Source organism: Symphalangus syndactylus, chromosome X (genome assembly GCF_028878055.3).
Source record: "Symphalangus syndactylus isolate Jambi chromosome X, NHGRI_mSymSyn1-v2.1_pri, whole genome shotgun sequence".
In the NCBI taxonomy this organism is placed as follows: domain Eukaryota; kingdom Metazoa; phylum Chordata; class Mammalia; order Primates; family Hylobatidae; genus Symphalangus; species Symphalangus syndactylus.
The window spans coordinates 33,180,713-33,206,198 of NC_072447.2; the positions used below are offsets into that span (position 1 = coordinate 33,180,713).

Genomic DNA, 25,486 nt, shown 5'->3' on the forward strand with positions numbered 1-25,486 from the left:
ACATAAATTAGCCAGGTGTGGTGGCACCCACCTATAATCCCAGCTACTCCAGAGGCTGAGGCAGGAGAATCGCCTGAACCTGGGAGGCAGAGGTTGCAGTGAGCTGAGATCACACCACTGCACTCCAGCCTGGGCGTCCAAGAAAGAAAAAGGCTGTTAAGAAGCCGCTGTTAGACTGACAGCTATGTTCTCAGAAGCAACAGTGGAAGCCAGAACCAGTGGAAGTCTATCCGCAGTGTGCCGGAAACAAACTGCCAACTTAGAATTCTGCTCTCAGGGAAAATATCTGTGAAGAATGAGGGCAAGATGAAGATATTTTCAGACAAACAGAAACTGTGATGTTGTTCCCTACCTGCAAATCATTACTGAAATCAATCCTAAAACATGTATTCGGGCAAAAGACATAAGAACTGAGATGCAAGGAGGAATGAGGAACAAAGAAAGTGGTGAGTTTGTGGCCAGGCCCATGGCTAACATTTCTAAGATACAGATCAAGAGTTTAAAAGAAGGCTTTGCCCTTATTCTTCCCCTAAGGCTTCATTCCAAGCTGTAAGAGGCTTTGTGCACACGCATGTGATCACCACAGCCTGCATACCCCTAACCCCGTCTCCTGCATGCATGTACCCCTTGGTCATCCCTTGGGTCTGGGGGTACGTACACCTGCAGCATGGCTTGCAATGGGGAAAGGGAGTGCCCAGGTCCTGGAAATTGGCACAGAATGTTTAGATTGGGAATTCCAGGGTCCCGGATTCCCAGAGTATGATCTAGAAGCAAGGGTGAAGGGAAGAGGGAGGCAGGCTCCGGGTAGGCATGACTTCTTGGTGCCACAGACTTCTTGCCACTTGGAAAAGGGTGGAGCTAGAGAAGGGCCAGAGAGGGGACTCTAAATCACAAGTCACAGGCCAGAGGCTCCAGGTGCCCAGAACTAGGGGTAGTACTCTCTATTGGCAAATCCAAATGAACTTTTACTATATAAACGGTGCCAGTCATGGTGGCTCACGCCTGTAATCCCGGCACTTTGGGAGGCTGAGATGGGCAGATCACTTGAGGTCAGGAGTTCAAGACCAGCCTGGTCAACACGGTGAAACCCCATCTCTACTAAAAATACAAAAATTAGCCAGATGTGGTGGCTGGCACCTGTAACCCTAGCTTCTTGGGAAGCTGAGGCAGGAGAATTGCTTGAACCCGGGAGGTGGAGGTTGCAGTGAGCCAAGATTGTGCCACTGCACTCCAGCCTGGGTGATAGAGGGAGACTCTGTCTTGAAACAAAACAAAACTACTATATAAAACAATAACATCTTGTAGGGATTAGTGAAACATGATAAAATAAAAACATATGGCAACTATCTCATATATATAAACATAGGAGATAATATATGCATTATATGTAATGTAAGTAAGGAGATGACAAAATGAAATTCAAAAATTAAAGTCTTCCAAGGTCCTTGAATTATACTAGAGGAAGCTAAAGGTATTGATTATCTTGACACATTGAAAAGTTGAGTAGACATGTTGTAATTTCTACAACAGGTTGTAATTTCTTTAGTAACTAAACAACAGAAATGGGACATATAACTTCCTAACTAGTGGAGGAGGAAAACAGTTTTTAACATATTCAGTCAGTCTGAAAAAAGGCAAGAAAGAGGAGAAACAGCAACAAAGAATGGTTAGGAAAAATAGAAAGTGATACAGATTTAAAAACAAATGCAGGCCAGTGCAGTGGCTCACGCCTGTAATCCCAACACTTCGGGAGGCTGAGGCGGGTGGATCACCTGAGGTCAGGAGTTCGAGATCAGCCTGACCAACATGATGAAACCCTGTCTGTACTAAAAAAAAAAACAAAAAATTAGCCAGGTATGGTGTCAGGTGCCTGTAATCCCAGCTACTCGGGAGGCTGAGGCAGGAGAATCGCTTGAACCCAGGAGGCAGAGGTTGCAGTGAGCCGAGATTGCGCCACTACACTCCAGCCTGGGCAACAAGAGTGAAACTCCATCTCAAAAAAAAAAAAAAAAATGCAGATCAATGATTCATGAAATATAAATGGACTCAATGATTCCATTAAAAGGCAAAGATTATCAGACTGAAAAAAATACAAACTCCAATTATATGCTATTTACAAGGACACAAATAGAACCTAATGATTCAGAAAGTTTGAAAGTAAAGAGATGGAAAAGATGTGCTATGCTCACACTAATCAAAAGAAAATTAATGTGTTTATACTAATATCAGACAAATTATACTTTAAAGCAAAATACTTTACCTAGAAATAAAACTGTTCATTCATAAAAAATTCAATTCTGAATTGAAGACTGAAGAAATTTACATGTGAATGCAACTACTATAGCCTCAAAATACACCAAACAGCACTGACAGAATATAAGGAGAAATAAAACAAATCCACAATCATGAGAGATCTCTACCAGCAATTGGTAAAAATTAAATAAGAAAGTCATTAAGGATATAGAATATTTGAATGACACATTTAACCAACAACATGAGGACCATATCTAGAAGCCCTCATTCAACAACTGCAGCGTGCATAATCTTTTCAAGTGCATGTGGAATGTCTGTGAAAACCATCCAGACCATCAGAAAAGTCTCAAAAGCTTTTTAAACAATTGGAAAACAGGAAAGCAGCGTGTTCTTTGACCACAACACAATTAAGGCATAATAACAAAAAGTTAGATGTGTTATTTAGCAAATAACCCATGGGTCAAAGAAGTCACAATGTTTATTAGAAAATATTCACCAGGCATGGTGGCTTACACCTGTAATCCCAGCACTTTGGGAGGCCAAGGCAGAAGGATCACCTGAGCCCAGGAGTTCGAGCCCAGCCTGGGCAACAAAGTGGGACCCCCGCATCTCTACAAAAAAATCAAAAAATTAGCCGGGCATGGTGGTATGCGCCTGTGGTCCCAGCTGTATGGGAGTCTGAGGCAAGAGGATCGCTTGAGACAAGGAGGTAGAGGCTGTAATGAACCATGATCACGCCAATGCACTGCAGCCTGGGCAACAGAGCAAGACCTTGTCTCAAAAACAAAAAAGATAGAAGAAAAAAGAAAATATTTGACTTGATCAATAATAAAAACACCATATATAAAACACATAGGATACAGCTAAAGATGGAGTGAAAATTATATTTTAAACATACAAATTAGAAAAAGAGAAAGGCTTAAAATTAATGAATTAAGGTTCTTAAGAAGTGTGAAAAAGTACAGCAAGATAAACCCAAGCAAGAAGAAGGAAGGTAATAAAAAAAAAAAAGCATATAATAAAAACAGAAAAAAGACATAAAGATTAACAAAGCCAACGTTGCTGTTTGAAAAGACAATTCTGGCAAAATCAAGAGACAGAGGGAGAGGAGGGAGAAAGGGGAGAAAAAGAGAGAGGCAGGGAGTGAGGAAGTAGCTAATAGGAGGTATGGAAAAAAGCAACACACCTGTAAATGCTATAAACATAATATAAAAGGCTCTTAGGGACAACTGTCTTTAATAATTTTGAAACTCTAGATAGAAAGGGACAAATTTCTAGAAAAAAAAACCAATTACCAAGAAGGAATCAAGTAGAAATGGTAAACATGAATAGTAGGTATAACCATTAAAAGTCTCAAAACTTGTCCCACAAAGAAAACTCCAGGCCCAGATGGCTTCACTGATGAGTCTATCAAATATTTAAGGAATAAGAGTTTCAATCACACAGAAACGCAAGAAAAAGAGCACATCTGAACTCACTTTTACAAGGCTATCATAACCCCGATGCCAAAACCAGACAAGGAAAGTCCTTAGATTTTTACCCATTATATAAATCAAATGAGACTGTTTTCAGATTTCTCCAAAATGCTCATAGAAATGTCTAGAAGCAATTTCAAATCTTGTAAATTGAGGTAGTTTGAATACATATTGGACAAAAGGAACTATTCTGAACTTCAGCAACAAAATTTTTTGAAGATAAGGTCACCAAGAACTAAAGCCAGTATAACTGTAGTAAGAGAAACAACATCCCATACGCCAAAAGCAACCACGTCCTAAAGATGACAGAAACTAGGTGAACTGGTAAGTGCTGAATAGGAACTCTAAAACAGCAGCCTTGTGTGTTGTTTGTCAGAGCACAAAGTAAAGCCAATGCTGAGCCATATGGCATCATCGCAGTGTGAAACTCTCACATCTCTAGAATCAAATGGAAGGAAATGATTTATTTGGTCTTTACAGTGCAAAAATGATTTTCTTAATAAGCGGTAAGTGCTTTCTGATGTAGAAAAAGGAAGCTTTATTCAATAAAACAAGTGAATCAATATCAGAAGTGCAAGATTAGAACTAAATTGTGTGCTTAATGTAAACATACACTCACCAAACCTGGTGAGGGATGTTCTGTTTTTTTTGTTTGGTTTGGTTTTTGTTTTTTTTTTTGAGACGGAGTTTCGCTCTTGTCAACCAGGCTGGAATGCAATGGCGTGATCTCGGCTCACCGCAACCTCCACCTCCCGGGTTCAAGCAATTCTTCTGCCTTGGCCTCCTGGGTAGCTGGGATTACAGGCACCTGCCACCACAGCTGGCTAGTTTTTGTATTTTTAGTAGAGACAGGGTTTCACCCTGTTGGCCAGGCTGGTCTCGAACTCCTGACCTCAGATGATCCACCCGCCTCAGCCTCTCAAAGTCCTGGTATTATAAACGTAAGCCACCGCACCCGGCTGAGGGGTGTTCTGTTTTTTGGCTCCCTCACTCATCTCCAAATTTCTCCACTCTCTCATACCTGCGATCTACCATACTCTTGATTAGCCATGTGTGAATTATCCAAGGCAAGGTAAAAGCCTACTTCATCTCTCTCCCCTCACTCTTCAGGGTCTGCCCCCAATGCTTGCAGTATGTTTAACACACACAAATGAGCAGAATAGCATAGGATTCGGGAGCATGCATGGTAGAGCCATCTGTCTGCCTTCATATCTAAGCTCCACTACTTACAGTGTAAACTTGGGCTGTTCCTTAACCTCGCTGGAGTTTAAATTCTTCATCTGAAGACGTGGAAGTAATGCTAAGACCTATTTCACAGGGTTCTGTGGGGATTAAATGAGGTAATATAATGAAAGTCTTAGTACAGTCAAGAAGTGTTAGCTATGATTACAAGCATAATTAGAAGACAAGTTTTGTTTTTTTTGTCGTTTTTTGGTTGTTGTTGTTCGCTTGTTTTTTTGTGACAGGGTCTCGCTCTGTCACCCAGGCTGGAGTGCAGTGGTACGATCTCGGCTCACTGCAACCTCCGCCTCCCAGGCTCAAGCGATCCTCCTGCCTCAGGCTCCCGAGTAGCTGGAACTATAGGCACACGCCACCACACTCAGCTAAAGAAGATAAGTTTATAATACACTCCAGTCCTAAATGTAAACAGATTTTGGAATTATTTCCAAAATAATTGACATTCATTCATCTAGTTGACGAATGTTTATTGAAGTTCTATTACAAGCAAGATTCTATGCCAGGGACTCGAGATACTGCAAAAAACAAGGCAGATATCTTTCGTGCCCTCGATAGCTTAATAGCCACTACTCAGATTCATTGGTCATTGGCATGGCCGAATAAATAGTGATTTTTTTTTAAAACAACAAACAAAAGATACTTTCTCATCATGGTCCATCAGACTTGACTTTGCCTAAAAACCAAAACAAGGAAGCAGAACACAATAGCCTCTCCTATATAGGCTTGATCTCCACCTCACCCCCGCACCCACAGCAGGCACTCGACAAAGATTTTTTCATTGATTTGGTCCAGAATCTACTGCTGCAAAATAATTCTATCAATATGTAGAGGAGAGAAATAAGAGGCTCTTCTTAAAAGCCTCCTGGGGCATTGATCTGCACTGCAGGGCTGGGACAGGGATAGGGCAAAAGCACGTGGTTAGTGGTCATCTAGGAAACCATGCTGGAGAGGAAGCAAGGGACTCAGGAAACCAACCCCGCCCCACCCACCAGGGCCCGCCCCCCGCCAGGATTCTGTGCCCTTCCTTGGTTTTGTCATCACACCATGCCAATTCCTGCTTCAGGTCCCAGCTGGGCCATTTACTGGCTGTGTGACCTCGCTCAGGTGTTATAACCTTATTTATAGCAATAACTTACTAGTATCTATTATAATAACGATGTGTTATTTATCATGTAAGTTACAATAGGATCATTCTAATTTGTATTCATTATGATAGATATTTACATTGTTTACAAAATTTTGATAATTTATGTCAATGAATTCCCAGAAATAACCACTATTTATGAGTCTCAAAAGAAATAGGCTGGGTACAGTGGCTCAGGCCTGTAATCCCAGCACTTTGGGAGGCTGAAGCGTGAGGATGGATTGAGGCCAGGAGTTTGAGACCTGTCTGGCAGCATAGGGAGATCCCGTCTCTATAAAAAATAAAAAATTAGCCAGGCATGGTTGCACGCACCTGTGGTCCCAGCTACTCAGGAGGCTGAGGTGGGAGGATCACTTGAGCCTGGGAGGTCAAAACTGCAGTGAGCTGTGATTGTGCCACTGCGCCCCAACCTGGATGACAGAGGGAGACCCTGTCTCAAAAAAAAAAAAAAAGAAAGAAAGAAAGAAAAGAAAAGAAAAAAGAAAGAAATAGGAAGCGTGAAAGTAGCGGCTTCAGAATTTCTATCTAGAAGAGGGTCATGGGCAGAAATCTGGTTGGAAGGATCCTTTGACAGCTGCATTTGCACAGCACTTAGGTCAGAGAGAGAACAAACACTTCCTTGGTCCATTTCAAAACATGACAAAAGCTGTTAGAGCCAGGGGACACACGTCCAGGGAGCAGGAAAGGGGAAAACAGTGAAACAGAATACCAAATAATTCCACGTAAATGATCATTCTTTTTCCCCCGCTTTGACCGCACCATGTAACTTCAAAATCGGTACCCATTTCTGAACGCCCATTCAAAAGCAACTGGGTTACCAAGAAGAAACAGGTCAACAATAGAATCCCCAAGGAAAAGAAAGTATCTGAAGAAAAGAGAGCTCCAAGTGGGAGTGAGGAGTTAAAAACAAAACAAAGCAAACAAAAAAGAATAAAGTTGGTATGGGGATGGGAATTTGCAATGAAGGAGGGAAAACAGGAAAGAAAAAAAAACCCAAGCCAACATGTTCCTCATTTCTACAACATTATCTCATAGAAATAGCATTACTCACCCGACCGCGAGTTCAGAAAAAAAGGTGGAGAACCTCTGTGCACACCTGAAAATGAAAAATAAAAAAAAAAAAGCAAAATCAGGCCAATGGAAAGTGGACTTTCTTGACAGCATAATACTTCAATACTTCAGTGAGCTCATCAGCCGACGCCCCCTGGGTTCCCTACTGCACATCACAGATTGAACTTGGCAGTGGAGTTACAGAAAAAATGGATGTAAACCCTGCTCTTGAGGAACTTACATATAAACTGGAAGCACAAGCCCAAAGCCAGTTTGGGGACTGATCTTGTTAATGTGTTTTGTTTTGTTTTGTTTGTTTTGTTTTGTTTTGTTTTGAGACGGAGTCTCACTCTGTCACCCAGGCTGGAGTGCAGTGGTGTGATCTCGGCTCACTGCAGCCTCTACCTCCCAGGTTCAAGTGATTCTCCTGCCTCAGCCTCCTGAGCAGCTGGTATTACAGGCACATGCTACCACACCTGGCTAATTTTTTTTTTTTTTTTTGTATTTTCAGTAGAGACAGGGTTTCACCGTGTTGGCCAGGCTGGTCTCAAACTCCTGACTTCAGGTGATCCGCCCACCTCAGCCTCCCAAAGTGCTGGGATTATAGGTGTGAGCCACCACACCCAGCCTTGTTAATGTTTTTGTGGCATGAATTACTGTTCAGTTGAAGGCTTCATTAATAACATCAACTGGACAACAAAGTGATTGGACCAGACCTGGGGTGGGGTGGTCCCTTCTAGAGACCCTGCTTGGTTAGATATTTCTTCTTGTATTTGTGACTTCACTTCCCTAGAACCTAAACTCCTTGATATCAAGGATTGGGGCATTTAGGTTTCTTGTGCCAGAGGCAGAAGTCTTTCTCCACTAAAGGGCTAACTCTTGGTTAATTACTAAGTTTGGCTCAGAGTTGAAAGGAGAACATGGGGGTACTTGCAATGATATGAGGGAAAACTCAGATGCATGTTGGGGAAAGAATGGGGTATCCACCCAAGGCAGAGAGCATTGCTGACAACCTGACTTGTATCTTTTAGAATATTCCAACATGCCTTACTTCTGAACCAAAACATTGGTCCAGCTATTAGCTTGAAGATGACAGTCGCTTCACGTAATGGTGTCTTCTCATGTGAAATAGGATATAATGACTTTCAAATGAAGATCTGTGATAAGAAACGATCTCTAAGGTCATCTTGGAACCAACTGACCTACTGACAGACTGTTATAATAGCAGTTCAGTGCCCAGCAATCCCACTACTGGGTATATACCCAAAGGAATAGAAATCATTCTATTATAAAGATACATGCACACATATGTTCATTGCAGCACTATTCACAATAGCAAAGACGTGGAATCAACCTAAATGTCCATCAATGATAGACTGGATAAAGAAAATGTGGTACCTATACACGATGGAATACTATGCAGCCACAAAAAGGAATGAGATCATGTCCTTTGCAGGGACATGGATGGAGCTGGAAGCCATTATCCTCAGCAAACTAATGCAGGAACAGAAAACCAAACACCACATATTCTCACTTATAAGTGGAAGTTGAGCAGTGTGAACACACAGACACATGGAGGGGAACAACATACACTGGGGCCTGTCAGGGAGGGGGTGGGTAGAGAAGCAGGAAGAATAGCTAATGCACGCTGGGCTTAATACCTAGGTATAGCAAATCACCACGGCACACATTTACCTGTGTAACAAACCTGCACATCCTGCACATGTACCCCAGAACTTGAAATAAAAGACAAAAATGAAGGCCAGTCATGTTGTCCTGTCTTACGGTGAACAATTGCAAACACATGTCCCAGTGCTGAATGTGGACTAAATGTAGGATTAACAACTGAAAAACATTTCAATAATCAAAGAAAGAAATCGATTGTGACTTGAGTACCGAAAGAAGTTCATTTAACATTTGTGAAAATGAGAATTTTCTACATAGAGATTTCTGATATTTTGATGAAATTTCCCAACCCAAGCACACTACCTCTTCCAAAACCTTACTGACGACCATAATAAAGCACACTTAATGGTTCTTGGGAATCCAGTTTATTAATGAACAACAGGAGGCTCTGTTCGCTCCCTTGGAATACTTACAGGTAGAAAAGTAGGGCAAGCAACATGACATTTGTTTTTCCCAGTGGATGAAAAAATTGAAAAGCCTAGTAATATCCAAAGCTGGAGAGCATGTGGGGAAATAAACACCTGCATACACCACTGGTGGAAACATAAACTTTGAGAGAGTAATTTAGCTATGTTTTAAAATTTAAAATGTGCATGCTTTTTGATACAGAAATTCGAATTCCAGAGATTGTCCCCACAGAAATAATGACCCATAGATACAAAAATATACACACAAATACTGTCATTGCAGCTGTGTGTGTGGTGCGGGGACCTAAGTTTCCATCAGTAGATGAAGAGTTAAACAATGGCACATCTGTGTTTTGGAATATTATGCAACACTTAAACGTGAAGTTTATTTAGGTGTATTAACATATTAGAGACTGTCAATGCATATAAGGCAAGAGAAAAAACCAAGTTTCTGAATAATATATATACGAGGACTTGTTAAGACGCACTTAAAGTTATATGTGTATGCTTATTTTTTAATTAGAAATGGGGTCTTGCCTTGTCGCCCAGGCTAAAGTGCAGTGGCTCAATCACAGCTCACTGCAGCCTCCCGCTCCCGGGTTCAAGTAATCCTCCCACTTCCGTCTCCTGGGTAGCTAAGACTACAGTCACGTGCAACCATGCTCGGCTAATTTGTTAGTTTTTTGTAGAGATGGGGTCTCACCATGTTGCCCAGGCTGGTCTCAAACTCCTGGACTCAAGCAGTCCTCCCGCCTTGACCTCCCAAAGTGCTGAGATTACAGACGTGAGCCACTGCACATGGCCTATCCTTATTAATACAGTGACAAGGGTGGATGCATACAAAATAGCCTGGAAGGAAACCCACCAATAACCCAGGAGTGTGATGAGGGAAAGGATGAAGCCAAATTGCTACTCCATAGACCATAGGCACGTCTTCACATAGTACTTACACAATTAAGTAGATTTCTTCTAGTGAAGAAAAGCAGAACAGAAGGAGGGCCGAACAGAGCTCCTCCATCAAGCTCAAGGGGTGGGGAATGGGAGGGAAAGCCACCACTTGCTCAGCTCAACGTCATCTCCCCTCCGCCTGCTCTACCTCAGTTAGAAAGGCCCAACTGGGAACACAAAGACTTCTGGTTTCAGGGCCAAGAAACCAGCTTCCCAGCCAGGGAGCAGGAACTCACTTCAGCAAGTTGTGGAAAAGAATGGCAAAAGCAATGATGCAAAAATGCCTGATGAATACGAAGGCCTCAACTTCATTAAAGAACGGCCCATCCTTCAGTCCACAGATCCCTCCTTGCCCCTGTGGCCACCACACACCCACCAGCCTTTATCTCCTAGAGAAGCGGAACAGGAATAAGGATCTGATGAGCACCAGCGCTTCAGTGACAAAACATAGTGACTGCCAATGTTTGGGGTTCTAACATCATTGAAGGGAAAGGGCAAGTCACAAAAGGAACCATATCAACTTATGTAAGACATGGCACGGAACAGAGAAATTTCGCAGAGAAGAACAGCAAACTCACCACTTGCTAGGATTCATGAAACCTCCCACAGTTGCAGATTGCCCCAAACCATGACATCAGGGAGGCTGGGAAGCCGCCCAACTTCCTCTATTTATCAAGCTGGCTAAAACCCAGGGTAATACCAGCGTGACCCAAAAAATAAATTTTCAAAAGGCAGGCAGACTTTACAAGTGGTTTGGGTGGGAAGGAAACGACCTCCGGGTGTACTTAAGAGCCCTGCTCCAGTTCAGGGCCGCTCTCAGGGAGGCTGTGTCCAACAGTCAGAACTCCCATCCTGGGCGCCTGGCCACAGCACCCACACATCCTAGGGATAATTTGCAACCCACTTGGGAAAGATCACAGGTAACAGCAGCCCCAGGCAGCTGTCCCACTGCCCTCCAAGGAAGGACCAAGCAAAAAAACCAAAACCAACCAAAACAGAACCATGACATACAGCATCCTGGAGGGCTCAGCACTTCATTAAGAACCTAATGATTCATTAGTGACCTAGACCGACAGGCACAGACTGGCTCAAAGTTCCTGGCGATGACACTGACGCCGACACCATGGAAGAAATGACCAGAGGACAAGAGGCCTTGATACATCGGGATGGGGCCAGAAAGAAGGAAAGAGGAGTTTCTTCACACTAGGAGGAAAAACAAATTGCACAAATGGAGGTGATGGGGAAGGCAAAGTTATATACAGGAGAAGGTTGGGGACATGCACATTCTTGGTCTTAGAGTGGTAGGTATTGCCATCGAGGAACAAACAAGAGTGACTCTAGAACCTTGTGGTGGCCCCAGTACTGATCAGACCCTGCCTAATAGGACCCTGACCTGCACAGACTGGTTTGTTCAGTTCTGGATGCCACCACTCAAGAGGAGTTAAATTGTGAGATGGCTCTGGAAAACTAAAGATCATTCATTCAACAAACATTTAACTGGGTGCCTACTATGTGCCAAAAAACAAGGCCACTCTGTACGGTTGCGCAGGTTGTGCCCTGCACAAAGGCTCATGGCCAAGCGCACCAGTCAGCCTGAATCCAGAATGCCAGGCTTTGGCAACAGCTATGGGCAGTAATGGGAGCACCGAGGAACGACACCTAACCCAGTGTGGGGAAATGGGTCCAGGAAAATCTCATCTAGGAAGTAATCATCAGGCTGCAGCTTAAAGGGTGCAACTCCCTTTATATGAAGACATGGGCGAGAGCATTCCAAAGAGAGGAAATGGCTGAAACCAAGGCACAGCCAAAGAGTTTAAAGTGGTAGGACAATGCCCTGGTGTCCATCCTTGTTAAATTGTAGAAGTGACTAACAGAGCTTTCAGAATTGCTTTGTGAAACACCTCAAAAGATGACCCCTGGTCATTAGTCTGGAGGGGCTGCATGCTGAGGTGGAAGGAAGCAGCCAGGAGAAGTCGTCGGTGGGCCTCTTGCAGCCGTTGCTACCACGCTTTATTTTCCTGCAGCATGAGAAGCTTTCTTTTCTCTCTTCCCTTCCCTCCAGTCTTCCCTCCCTCTTTTCTCTTCTACTCTCCTTCACCCTACAGTGTCCCCCTTTTCCTTCCCTTCCCTTACCTAGCTTAAGGCTTGCCATGTGTATTCTGGGGGCTAGAATGTTGCTGGTCACCTCTGCCCAGAGCTGGAGAAGAGAGTATCAAAGACCACATGGTGAGAGCCTCACCTTCAAATGACTCCCAGAACTCCAGTCCCAGTGGTCTGGGTGAGGCAACCACTAACTCTCTACCCAAGATGACAGAACTAAGGCATTCCAAAACGGGACATAACCTTCCTTAGGGTATAAACAACTCTCACTTTCATAAATGTATAGGCAAGAATTTATCAATTCTTTTACAAAAACATTAATTTACTATTTCACAAAAAGAACACTTATATACTTGATTTTTTAAATGCAAGTCTGACATTAAGCTATATTCATACAAAGTTCACCAGAGTGAGCTTTCTTCCATTAATATGAAAACACTTCACAGGATAATTGAATTTAGATCATCACAACTTAAATCAATCTCAATTGAGATGACTGACATTTTCTAATTAACTCAACTTCTCTCTCCACTGGGTAGCAACAAACACTGGCCATTTCCCTCTGTTTAAACTATGTTTTGATATTTTCTTTTGACATTTTCTTTTCTTTCTTGTTTTTTGTTTGTTTATTTGTTTTTTCTTTCAGACTGGGTCTCCTCTGTTGCTCAGGCTGAAGTGCAGTGGCACAATTACTGCAGACTCAATATCCCAGGCTCAAGTGATGCTGTCACCTCAGCCTCCTGAGTAGCTGGGACTACAGACACATGCCACCACATCCAGCTACTTGATGGGTTTCACTATGTTGCCCAGGCTGGTCTCCAACTCTTGGGCTCAAGCAATCCTTCTGCCTCTGCCTCCCAAAGTCCTGAGATTACAGGTGTGAGCCACCACATCTGGCCTGATATTGTGTTTTCAATGATGAGAGAAAATACGACCAAAAGCTACACAGATAAGAAAAGAACAATTGTTCATGTAGGATGGGTCTCACCAAGTAGTAAGAAAACCACACACATAAATGTTTCCTTTGTTTAGTAAGCCTTTGTTGTATATTGGACACTTAGGCTATAAATTAAGGCTGGTGCATTAAAATTTTTCTGTTTCCATATATATCTGCCACGTGAGATGTACTAAACCTTAACTCCAGGAAATAAAAGATGAGGAAACCCTTGCCCATAAAGTTGTTATTATTCTCACTGGAAATGATTAAGAAGTTACATTATTATCTAGCCCTATTTGACAGAAAAACTGTGGAAGATAGGAGTTTAGTGATTTATTAATAACATTTTAAAAATTCAATATGAAGGCCTCAAACTCCACCTCAAAATTGCTGTGTCTCTGCCAACTTTGCCAGCAAGAAAAGTTTCCAGCCCCTCCCCTTTGTGGCTGATTGCAAAGCTACTCATAAACTCTTCCTAGGGTGGAGGGTGGGAGGAGGGAGAGGATCAGGAAAAATAACTAGTGGGTACTAGGCTTAATACCTGGGTGATGAAATAATATGCACAACAAACCCCCATGACACAAGTTTACCCATATAACAAACCCGCACATGTATACTTGAACTTAAAAGTTAAATAAAAATAAAATAAAATAAAAACTCTTCCTATTCTAGTTTGCCTATCCATTTTGCCTGTCCAAAATCACATTGCAAAATCCATGCAATGTGATTTTGCAGCTCCTCCTATCAAAAGGTGGAGTCTGTTGCTCCACCCCTTGAATGCTCCACCCCTTGAATGTAGCAAATGTGATACAACCAGAAGCGTGAAAAGTGCTTGAGCATGGAATTTGCTCTCTCGATGCTCTTTAAGGCTCAAGCCACCATGTGAGAGTGGAAACCAGCCTGAGCTAGCTGGCCAAATGATGAAAGACACATGCCTGGTCAGGCATTGCTCCAACCAAGAGCTGGCCAACCCCCAGGCAAATGGTCATCTGGTAGACTGGCAGGTGACAACAGATGCATGAGTGAGCCCAACCGAGACCAGCAGAAGAAACATCTTGCTGAGCCCCGCCAAGATTGTGGACTCAAAAAATGTGAACTAATTAAATCGTTGTTGCTTTAAGCTGCTAAGTTTTGGGCTGTTTCATTACGTGGAAAAAACTAACTTATACACCTTCTTTCTTCTTTTCCTTCCTCCTCATTCTTTCCCTTCCTCTTTACCCTTTCTTCCTTTCATTATTTCTCTCCACTCATCTTCCTTTCTTCTTTTCCTTCTGTAAGTACTACAAGTACCAATTTAAGGGAAGGGCCCATTATGTATAAAACGCTGGCCTGGGCTGATTCTAATTCAAAGCCTGCCTCATTTTCTTTTATACACTCCCTCTATACACTCCCTCTGGAACCCACATAACAGATTCTGCAGACTTTGCATGGTCCGTGGGCCCTACTCATAAAGAGATGAACCAAGATGTTTCCGGGGACACCGGGCAGAGTTTGCAGCCAGTTTCTGGGCATTTGCTCGTGATAATCTCCCTGAAAGAAATATTTGTCACTGTGACCTGTTAAGTGTGTTCTAGCCCTCCCTTCTACCCATTGCTCCTAGCCACCAGAGAGGAGAAGAAAATGGGCCTTCGAGCCAGACGCCTAAGGGTTAAGAGGCATGGTTTAAGATCCCCTCCCTCACATGGCTGCCCAGGCTAAGAAAGAAGAAAATATATTTATAACTACAGGAAACAATGTACTGAGAGTGGTAAAATGCTTAGATTTCCATTTGTTTACTATACAAATAAGAGAAAATCAATACGTTCATCTTGCTAATGACATCAAGCCACTCAGTACAACTCAGAAGCCGGAAGGTCATTTCTTAAAATGCTTGTCTTTCCTCTTCCACATTTCTAACTTATTCTTTATTCTCACTCTAACTTATTTTTTTCTCCTGAATGAAGTATTTTTTTTTTTTGGACTTTTTAAAAGTTGATTTTTCCTTAGTGTCCCAGAACCTATTTGTTTGTGGTTATGATGTTAATGTTTAGAAAGGTCAAATTAGATGTTGAGGTTGGGTAAGCGTTCATATTCTAATGGGGAAACAAAGATATGATACAAAAATTCACACCAAGAAGTGCAATATTGTGATTACGGCAAGTGCCACAAAGCAACGCAACAGGAGCTCTGGGTGAAGACAGTGGGATCTGACCTAAGGGATTGGGGAAGGCTTCCCTGTGGAAGTGATGCTGAAACTGGAAAGGTGAGGGGAACTTGCCCACCAAAGAGGCAGGGAAAGACCGTATCAAGTAGAGGAAGTAGTATGTGCAAAGGCACTGTGGCAAGAGGGAATGTCACTCATGTAAGGAGCTGAAGAAAGGTAGGAGAGGACAGTGAAAGATGAGGCTGGAGAGACAGAAAAGGCCCAGCTCCCAAGGGGGCTTGGTGGCCAAGGTAAGGATTTGCACCTTTGTTTTGAGAGCCATGGAAAGTCACTGAAGGATTTTAAACAGTGGGCAGTGTGTTCAGATTCACATTTTGACAAGATTGTTCTAGCAATTTTTGCATGGAAAATGAATAGGAGGGGGTCTCAGTGGAAGTGGGGGTCCAGTTTGGAATTTCAGCTCTCCATTCTCAAACATTGTTCTGAAGGTCTGAGCAATTCAGTAAAACAAAAATACAAAGTAAGAGTTAGAATCAAGAAATGGAGACTACAGATTTGTTTATGTCACACACACACACACACACACACATACACACACACACGAAAATCTATTAAAATGTAATGGGTATTAGAGTTCAGAAAAGAAGAGACAGAATAATTATACAAATGTCTTTCCTCTACACCAGGGGCCTGCAGACCTTTTCTGCAAGGGTAAGATAGTAAATATTTCCAGCTTTGCAGGCTGCAGGATTTCTGTTGCAATTACTCAACTCTGCCATTACAGCACAAAAACAGCCACAGGCAACCTGTAAATGAATGAGTGTGGCTGTGTGCTAATAAAGCTTTATTTATAAACACAGGCAGCTTGTAGGATTTGGCCTGTGGGCACTAGTTTGCCCTGCTCTCTACCAACGAGGAAGTGATTATAGTATTCGAGGTGAGAAACAAGGCTAGATGAAGATGGTGGTGGTGGTGATGAATGATGGACATATTGAGCAGTATTCGGGAGGAAGAATTGACGCGACTTGGGTCTGGGTTGGATATAAAGAGTGAAAGAGTGGCAGGCACTGCCTAGAGTTCAGCTAAGGCAAGTGAGGATCAAAGGCAGTGAAACAGCTGCGTGTGAACTGGAATCCAGGTCATCTGACAACTTGTCCACCCCTTGGGTCTGGTGTGCCTTCCCACCACAGCCACCGGCCCTCTGCCAGCCCAATCCACAGCCTTTGATCCCAGCCCTTGCAGCATCCCAGCATCCCACTGCTGCTAGGTTACAAGCGTATGGGATGCTTTCTCGAAATGCTTTTGGCCTTCATAGTCACACACAATTTCTACAGAGTTAACAACACCTTCTAGCTTTTTCCCTCACATCAGTTCCCCTGCAACAACTTGAAAATAAGTCAGGTTTCAATGACAACAAATTAGCAGAGTAGATAGTCAACGCCTAATTTGATGGGGGCAAGAATAAAATTGGGGGAGGGGGTGAAATTAACCAGACAGAGCAGCTTTAGAAAGATGAGCTTGGAGTCAGGTGTCTGGAGAGGATGAGGAGCAGGGTCAAAGGCAGGAGCGGGAGAGGAAACCCAAAGGGGCAGGTGCGAGGACAGTAACTTCCAAGCTGCAGGGGAAGGCCATAGCCTGGCACAGCAAAGGAGGGAAAGCAGTCCTGCAGCTCCGAGTGGGGTGTGCACAGTCCCTTTTTACCTGCTCTTACCCTCCAGCCTCACCCTCCTCACCCAGCATCTTAAAATTCAGTCCTTGCCTCATGTCTGCAGCAACTGCACAAACCCATCCTGAACCAGGACCTAGTCCAGGAGTTGTCTGGCAAGATAGAGGAGGACCTTCACGTTGACTTGTGTCTTAGAGCCTTCAGTTGCACTTGTTCTGTGAAGGCTAAGAGGCAATTAACAATCAAGACCACAGATGACAAAATGGCACTTTGTATTCCCCTCCTCACTCCCTGCAAAGAAAGGCAGGTTCAAGGAGAATATAAATTGGAGAAGGAGATCAGGACCAAGGAGGGAAACTGGGAAGTTACGAAGTAGGTAAGTAGGTCACAAGGCCTTCACCTTTATATTATCAAACTACAAGTGTGGCTCTTTGGTGCCCAAATAGAAAAGGGGATCATGTTTTATTCTGAAATCTTATCCATGAACAAGAGAAAACATGACAATCCTTAGAGAAGGTCAAGCTTTTCCTCTCAGCTAGTCCTCAACTAACCTGCTCACGGTTTGGCCACACTCGACACCTCCACCTCCTCTTCCCAGCGTCTCCTGAACTGGTTTCAATCGGGCTTTTGTGTTATTCTTATCAAGGTCATAACTTCCACCTTGGTACAATTCTCAGATCTCCGCTTACTCCTCCTCTCAGCAGTCTTGAATGGTAGATCCCACAGTCTGCAGGAAGTTGTGGCCCTTGACTGAGCCCCTCTTCTAAACGGAGGCCAGTCTGTGTGCACAAGGAGAGGACAAAGGGGAACGTTCTGAGAAGGCAAGAAACTCCCATGTTCACTCCTATGCGTGGATGAACAGTGGGAGAAAACGTGCTCATGGTCATAAGAACACTGCTTTGAGGACACAGAGATGGGAGTCACTGATTCTATCTTTTGTGTGTTTGGGGAGATGGCGGGCAGGGAACATGTAAACATGTTCTATACCAGAGAATCTGAAGATGATGGTGACCTAGAGTCTATTAAGACTTCACTAGAGTAGGACTCCTCCTCCACCCCAAAAGTTGTTTTTAATTTTTGACTAGTATCTAAAAGACCACCTCTCAAGGCTTGTTTTTGTTTTTGTTTGGTTGTTTTTCTGGCAAGGCCTTGCACCCAATAAAACATGCAAATTTCAATGACTGCGGTCATTAATGGGCACGTGTGACTTAATTTATCAAGTCAGACTATTCACAATAGCAAAGATATGGGATCAACCAAAGTGTCTATCAATGGTGGACACAAATGTGGTATGTAGGTATACACACACACACACACACACACACACACACACACACACCATGGAATACTACCCAGCCATGAAAAAGAATGAAATCATGTCCTTTGCAGCAACATGGATGAAACTGGAGGCCATTATCTTAACTCAGAAACAGAAAGCCAAATACTGCATGTTCTTACTTATACTTGGGAGCTAAATGATGTGACATGGACATAGAGTATGGATAGATATAGAGTATGGATAGATCAACATAGAGTACGGATAGATGGATATAGAGTATGGATAGACATAGAGTATGGATAGATGGACATACCGTATGGATAGAAAGCAGGGAGGGTGAGAGGTAGGTGAGGGGTGAGAAATTACCTAACGGCTATAATGTACACTATCCTGGTGATGGTTAAGCTCAAAGCCCAGACTTCACTACTACACAATACCTTCATGTAACAAAGCTGCAATTGTACCTCCTAAATCTATTTTTTTTTTAATGCTCAGGTCAGTTTGGGTGGTGAACAGGGATACGGCAGGCCTCAGTGACCGGGCAGAGCCCAGTGGGGTCAGGCATGGACAACGCACGCACATTAGGATGGGAAGGCCTGCTGTTAGCTGGGAGAGGGAGGAGGAGGAGGCATGGGGATAACTCCCAAGGAAGGGCTTTGCCTCCCAAGGAAGGGCTTTGCCTACCTTGATGGGTTTGCGGGGCTGTGCCTCAGAAACTGGAAGTCAGTGCCATTCCCATCAGTGCTCCTATAGCCAGGAAAGTCTTGCAGTGGCTGGCTGGCCTTCCTGTTCGACTTTCTTTCCTCGCTCATCAAAACACTTTCTCTCCCAGCATCAACGCTACCTGCTCCTTCTGCTTACCACGCATTCCAATGACTCCGCCCGGTTCCACCGGAAGTGGAGTTATTTTGGAAGGCTGGATGGTGTACGGCAGGGTGGAGGGAGCCAGAACGGGAAGCCTTGGATGGTGGAAACTCCTCTATCACCAGGGAACTTGGCTGCAGCCCCAAGCCCTGGCCTCCCACCAGAGCGGGGCCGTCCACTTTCTCCTTCTTTTTTTAGTACCATCCTCTCTGACCCGCCCAGGGCTGGGATGTTGCAGCGTGTTTTTCCAGGAGACCCGGCAAACAGCAACTTGACGGCTTCAATGGTTCCCATTGACAGCCTGAATGGACTGCTCTGAAGACGACGAAACTGGACACAAAAACAGCCCATAAAAATCCTGCCTCCCACAGGCGTCTGGACGCTGCCTTTTCCCAAATGACCCTCCGGCAGCACAGATGCCACATGGGTGGCTGAGCAGCATTTTTTGAGTGATTTTTCCAAAACTGGGGTGTTCCAAGTGGTGTGGGAGTATTATTTTTTCCCTTGCACTAAGAGACTAACTCACCAGATAATTTGAGAAAACGGGAGACCACATGAGTCATGTTACTCCCAAGGCTAATCACTTGCCACCGGACCCCACAGCCTCCATGAACCATGAGGTGCCCCAGGCCTGCCGGTTATGAGGTCTGGAACTCACTTTAATATACTGCAGGGAAGGCGGTGTGATGTTTGTGTGTGCCGGTTAGTTTAAGCTTGAACTCAATGAGTGCTCTGCAAACTTTATAGCACAAAGGCCACTCTCTCAAGGCAGCTCCTACATGTCCTTCTGCCATTGCGACCTTGACCTACAATCCACACTTCGCTAATCAGCATATCAAATGCCAAAAGCATTTTATTAGTGAAACTGGTAACTTGTTAATTAGAATGATAAATAGAATACTGAGGAAAAAGTAAACATCAATTCTCTCATCCGAAATACAGTAATCACATCATCTAGTCTCAGGGACAGCTGAAACATTTTATAGTAAAAACAGTGCCGGGGAGCCAGGTGCAATGGCTCACGCCTGTTATCCCAGCACTTTGAGAGGCCAAGGTGGGAGGATCACTCGAGTCCAGGAGTTGGAGTCCAGCCTGGGCAACATAGTGAGACCCTCCCCCATCTCAATAAAAAATACAGAAATTAGCTGGGTGTGGGGGCATGTGCCAGTAGCCCCAGCTACTTGGGAGGCTGAGATGGGAGGATTGCTTGAGTCCAGGAGGTTGAGGCTGCAGTGAGCAAAGATTGTGTCACTGCACTCCAGCCTGGGCAACAGAGGGAGACCTTGTCTGAAAAAAGTAAATTAAAAAAATTTTTTAAGTGCAGTGTACATATAAAATGGAATATTTTACTCATCTCCCAGGTTCTCATTGGAAAGGGTAGGGTTAAAAGGAAAGGGACCAGGCCAGGTGCGGTGGCTCACCCCTGTAATCCCAGCACTTTGGGAGGCCGAGTCAGGTGGATCACCTGAGGTCAGGAGTTTGAGACCAGCCTGGCCAACATGGTGAAACCCCGTCTCTACCAAAAATAAAAAAATTAGCCAGGCATAGTAGCATGTGCCTGTAATCCCAGGTACTTGAGAGGCTGCGGCAGGGAGAATTGCTTGAACCCAGGAGGTGGAGGCTACAGTGAGCCAAGACTGTGCCACTGCACTCCAGCCTGGGTGACAGAGCGAGACTCTATCTAAAAAAAAAAAAAAAAAAAAAAAAATCAGTATTGCAGTTAGCAATAGGTTGAAAACTACCGTTTGATAGAAAAATGATTCTGCCTGGATAAAAATGTAATGTGCTCATGCAAGTAAGAACAAGTGTACAATATCTCAAAAGATCTTTTAAAACTCCCTTGCCATAAATATTACAAGCTGCTTTTGGTTATCCTATAGTACTAATGCCACATTATTGACAACATTGTCAAAGCCTTTTCACTATTACAGAAAAAAGGGAGGTGTAGGGAGGTGGTGAGGTATTTTCAGTGAGTCATGATGATAACAGCTAGTGTTTAATTTTAGCCTATCACAAGTCATGGGATAAAGTAGTTGCTGATATTTACTGCCTCCATACCTGGGATTCTTTACCCATCAAATGGGGATAATCTTCTTATTTATGTCCTAAAATTCTCAAGAGTAATGAGTCAGTCAGTACAGGGAAAGTGCTTAGCAGACTTTGGCTTAGAGCACATGCTCAAAAATATTAGCTGAGAGTGTTGGTGCCATCATTAACTGCTTCTGGGCACCAGGCACTCTGCAAATTGCTCCACATACATCGCCGTGGCTGAGATTTCATGTGCTTTTCTAGAAGAGAAGAGGTCTGGCCTGGGCCTGCTGCCCTTCCTGCATGCTTTCCTCCTTGGCCATGCCACTCCACCCAGCCCGTCTCTGCCTCCCCTCCTTATGCTCTTCTTTCCGTTCCCAATTGATCACAGCTGTCCCAGGAATGGAGCTAATATCACACCTGACTTCTTTGTGTGAAGGTCCTATTGAGCTTCCTCTCTCAAAAGGCATCTCTTCTTCGGCCAGGCGTTGTGGCTCACGCCTGTAATCCCAGCACTTTGGGAGGCCAAGGCGGGTGGATCATTTGAGGTCAGGAGTTCGAGACCAGCCTGGCCAACATGGCAAAATCCCGTCTCTGCTAAAATACAAAAATTAGCCAGGCGTGGTAGCGGGTGCCTGTAATCCCAGCTACTGGGGAGGCTGAGGCAGGAGAATCGCTTGAATCCGGGAGGTGGAGGTTGAAGTGAACCGAGATAGCGCCACTGCACTTTAGCCTGAGCAACAGGGTGAGACTCCGTCTCAAAAAAACCAAAGGCATCTGTTCTTTAAACCAACTCGGAGGACTGAATTAATGACTTGTCCTTTGTTGCAGGAATCCGGGGCCAAAGGGGACCAAGACCACATTTTGGAGGTTCATTCTCTCGCAGCTGAGGACCTCATACATGGGTCATCTCCTCCCCACCCCGGCCCTGGTGGCAGGACACCCTCACTGCATCGAGGGTGAGTGTACTCTGCTGTGCTCAGGCACCTTCCCATTCAACAAATATTTATTAAGTAAAATAAATACCATGTGCTAGGCACTACGGGAGGTGCTAGGAGTGCAGTGGTGAACAAGACACATACAACCGTGTCCTTTTGGGTTGTACGTGCCAGTGCGGCATTCAAACAAATAAAAACGCAAATGGATGAATCTGTGAAACACTGACAGTTTTAAAGAGAGCTATAAAGCAAACATATAAGATGAATTATATTTTTAGAGGAGACAATGATACAAAAAGCAACTTGCTCAATATTACAAAGAAAGTTAGCAATTCAAAGGAATGTCACACATGATAATTTCTATTAAGATGCTCATTTTGGCAGGTGCCAGGCCAATGCTTTGCCACCGTGCCAGAAAGCTAACTGCAAGTGGGGGCACGTGCCTTTTCACTCAATTTCTCTTCTATTTTTTTTTTTTCCTTTACTTCTAGAGATGGGACTAGGCTAGACCAGTGTGTTTATATTTCCTCCTAGGCCAGCTTCAGATGAAAATGTGTAGGAAAAATCTCCTTTTAAAGGAATCAAAATAATACTTAGAGAACATAGTAAATTGTCATTTGCTTGTAAGCTGTTTAGCTAAAGTTATACGGTTAGATTAGAAAATGCACTCCCTCTAGAGCTGGGGTAAAATTGCTTTATTCTTGATACACAGCAAAATGCCAACTGGAGTGGGGACCATGGGTGGGCTGAATTTTTTACTGGGTTTTTCTGTAATTTCCAAAAATGTAATGATAAAGATACATTTTTTTAAAACATAAAAATAAATATTCTCACAGGCATAGCAGATTGTGTAGGATTTTTTTTAATCCAAGTAACAGCAAAACAGAACCACATCATTAGTAGCTCAGTAAAACCTGTATGTTAGTAATAACTATAAAGCAAACACATAAAGCAGAGAAGTGGATATGAAGTGTGTTGGGGGTGGGGGAGGTAGCAATTTTAGAGAGGTGTCCTGTGACACCATCATGAGAAGACATCTGAGCAAAGCTGCTAAGGGAGGTCAGGGAGTGAGCCAGAAGGCACTGCCACACAGAAGAGGAATCCTCCATCACCTATTAACCCAGATAAGCAAAACTGCTCCAGACGTGAATCAGTTCAGACTTAATGGGACAAAGCAATGGGTCAGAAGAAAATTAAGTGAGGCCAGGTACAGTAGCTCATGCCTATAATCCCAGCACTTTGGGAGGCCAAGGCAGGCAGATCACTTGAGGTCAGGAGTTCGAGACCAGCCTGGCTAACATGGTGAAACCCCATCTCTACTAAAATACAAAAATTAGCCAGGCGTGGTAGCAGGCGCCTGTAATCCCAGCTACTCTGGAGGGTAAGGCAGGAGAATCGCTTGAACTCAGGAGGTGGAGGTTGCAGTGAGCTGAGATCGCGCCACTGCACTCCAGCCTGGGCGATAGAGGGAGACTCCATCTAAAAAAATTAAAAAAAAAAAAAAAATTAAGTGATGGGCTGGCATGGCATCGACAAGAAACAACAGCCAAAGTCTAGTAAATGCTTCCTACGGCATGGATTGAACTGCTTTATTTGTATTAACTTGCTTTATTTGTATTAACTCACTTAATCTCTGCAACAACCCTGGTTAGGGCATGCATATAATTTAATGTCCAAACGGGGGTATGTGAGAGTAAAATGGGGCACTATTGATTAATGTGGAAAAAAGAGGCATAAATCAGAGCTGCCTTGGGAAAACCAGGATACAGCACCACCTGACCTAGAAGGCATACAATTATGACTGCTTTACAGACAAGGAAACTGAGGCAGGGCACAGAGAGGCTAAATAACTTGCCTGATGTCACAAAGGTAAGTCGCAGAACAAGCATTTGAACTTGGGCCGCTGAGCTTCTGAGCCCACATTCGTGACACCTACACGTGATTGCCTTTCTGTGTTTCATGCACTTAGAAGCTCGTCACGCTAAAAACCTGGGTTGTATTTGTCACTGGAAAGTAGAAAATGCACCAGCTTTTAGAGCTGAACACCAGCATTAGGCCAGGCACAGTGGCTGATGCCTGTAATCCCAGCATTTTGGGAGCCTGAGCTGGAAGGATCCCTTGAACCCAGGGATTTGAGACCAGCCTGGGCAACATAGAGAAACCCCATCTCTACAAAAAAATTCAAAAATTAGCTGGGCATGGTTGTGTATGCCTGTGGTTCCAGCTACTTGGGAGGCTGAGGTGGGAGGATCACTTGAGCCCAGGAGGTTGAGGCTGCAGTGAGCCATGATCATGCCACTGCACTCCAGCCTGGACAACAGAGCAAGACCCTGTCTCAAAAAAACACCAAAAAACACGACCACTTTACAAGGTCAGCAACCCTGGACAACCATAATAACCCCTTCAAGCCTCAGTTGAGTCACCTGTAAAACAAAGCTACTGAGACCTACCTCTTAACAAACACTACTTCAACACTCAGATGAGATCGTGTTCCTGACAACGCTTTAGAAGCTGAAAAGCACAACATGGGTAGAATCCTCAAAAGTTATCATATGTAAAAATCTGCATTTCCTCTGCAAAGGGTCAAATAGTAAATATTTTCTGTAAAAGGCCAAATATGAACTATTTTAGGCTTTGTAGCCCAAATGGTCTCCATTGCAATGACTGAACCCTGTTGCTGCAATGCAAAAGCAGCCATGGAAAACATGTAAGTGAATGAGCGTGACTCTGTTCCAATAAACCTTCATTTACAGAAACAGATGGAGGGCCTTGGGCCATGGTTTGCCAACCCCTGGCCTAGAAAAATGCTATATAAAATTGCAACCCCTCAAGGCTTCCTGTGCCTCTTTCCCAAGATTCATTTTCCTCCACAGACACCACCTAACACCATCTAACTGACTGTGTATTTCACTCAAATACAGTCTGCTTCCATCACTGGAAGATAAGCTTCTTTGCTGAAGGCAGTTTTGTCTGCTTGGTTTACTGTTGAGTCCCCAGTGCCTGGAAAAGTGCCTGGCACATACTAGGGACGTTATAAATATATGTGAAAAGAATGCATGGCTGAATGAATGGAGAGGTTTTGAAGGAGTTGGACATACTATTGGGAAAGGAAGGCAAATCTATGCCAAGTAAAAAAGGAAACAGAAAGATAACGACATCTGAAAACGGGAAGAAAAGCGATGGCAAATGAAAGCAAACTCAGCTTTGCGATTCCTCAGCTTTGCGATTCCTCATGGGCAAAGGGTAAAAGGATTATTTGCAAAACCAATTTTGTGAGTTGTGAACATATGGAAGAACTAAAGCCTTATAAAACAATTTCCAAAGTTAAC

At 43.7% G+C, this 25,486-nt stretch overlaps 1 protein-coding gene across 22 annotated transcripts in view; it reads right to left on the minus strand.

The window, feature by feature from the left end:
* Positions 1-25,486, minus strand: part of ADGRG2 (adhesion G protein-coupled receptor G2) — a 142,327-nt gene that overhangs the window by 94,615 nt on the left and 22,226 nt on the right. For 11 of the 22 annotated variants that reach the window (XM_055269347.2, XM_055269345.2, XM_055269330.2 and 8 more), the window contains exons 2-3: positions 7,163-7,207; positions 4,959-5,050 (exon numbers count right to left, since the gene is read on the minus strand). In XM_055269347.2, the coding sequence (XP_055125322.1) occupies positions 4,959-5,008 (50 nt within the window). In that variant the 5' untranslated portion in view covers positions 5,009-5,050; positions 7,163-7,207. The remainder of the gene's footprint in view (positions 1-4,958; positions 5,051-7,162; positions 7,208-25,486) is intronic. The other 11 variants (XM_055269349.2, XM_055269334.2, XM_055269346.2 and 8 more) reach the window with 1 other exon arrangement.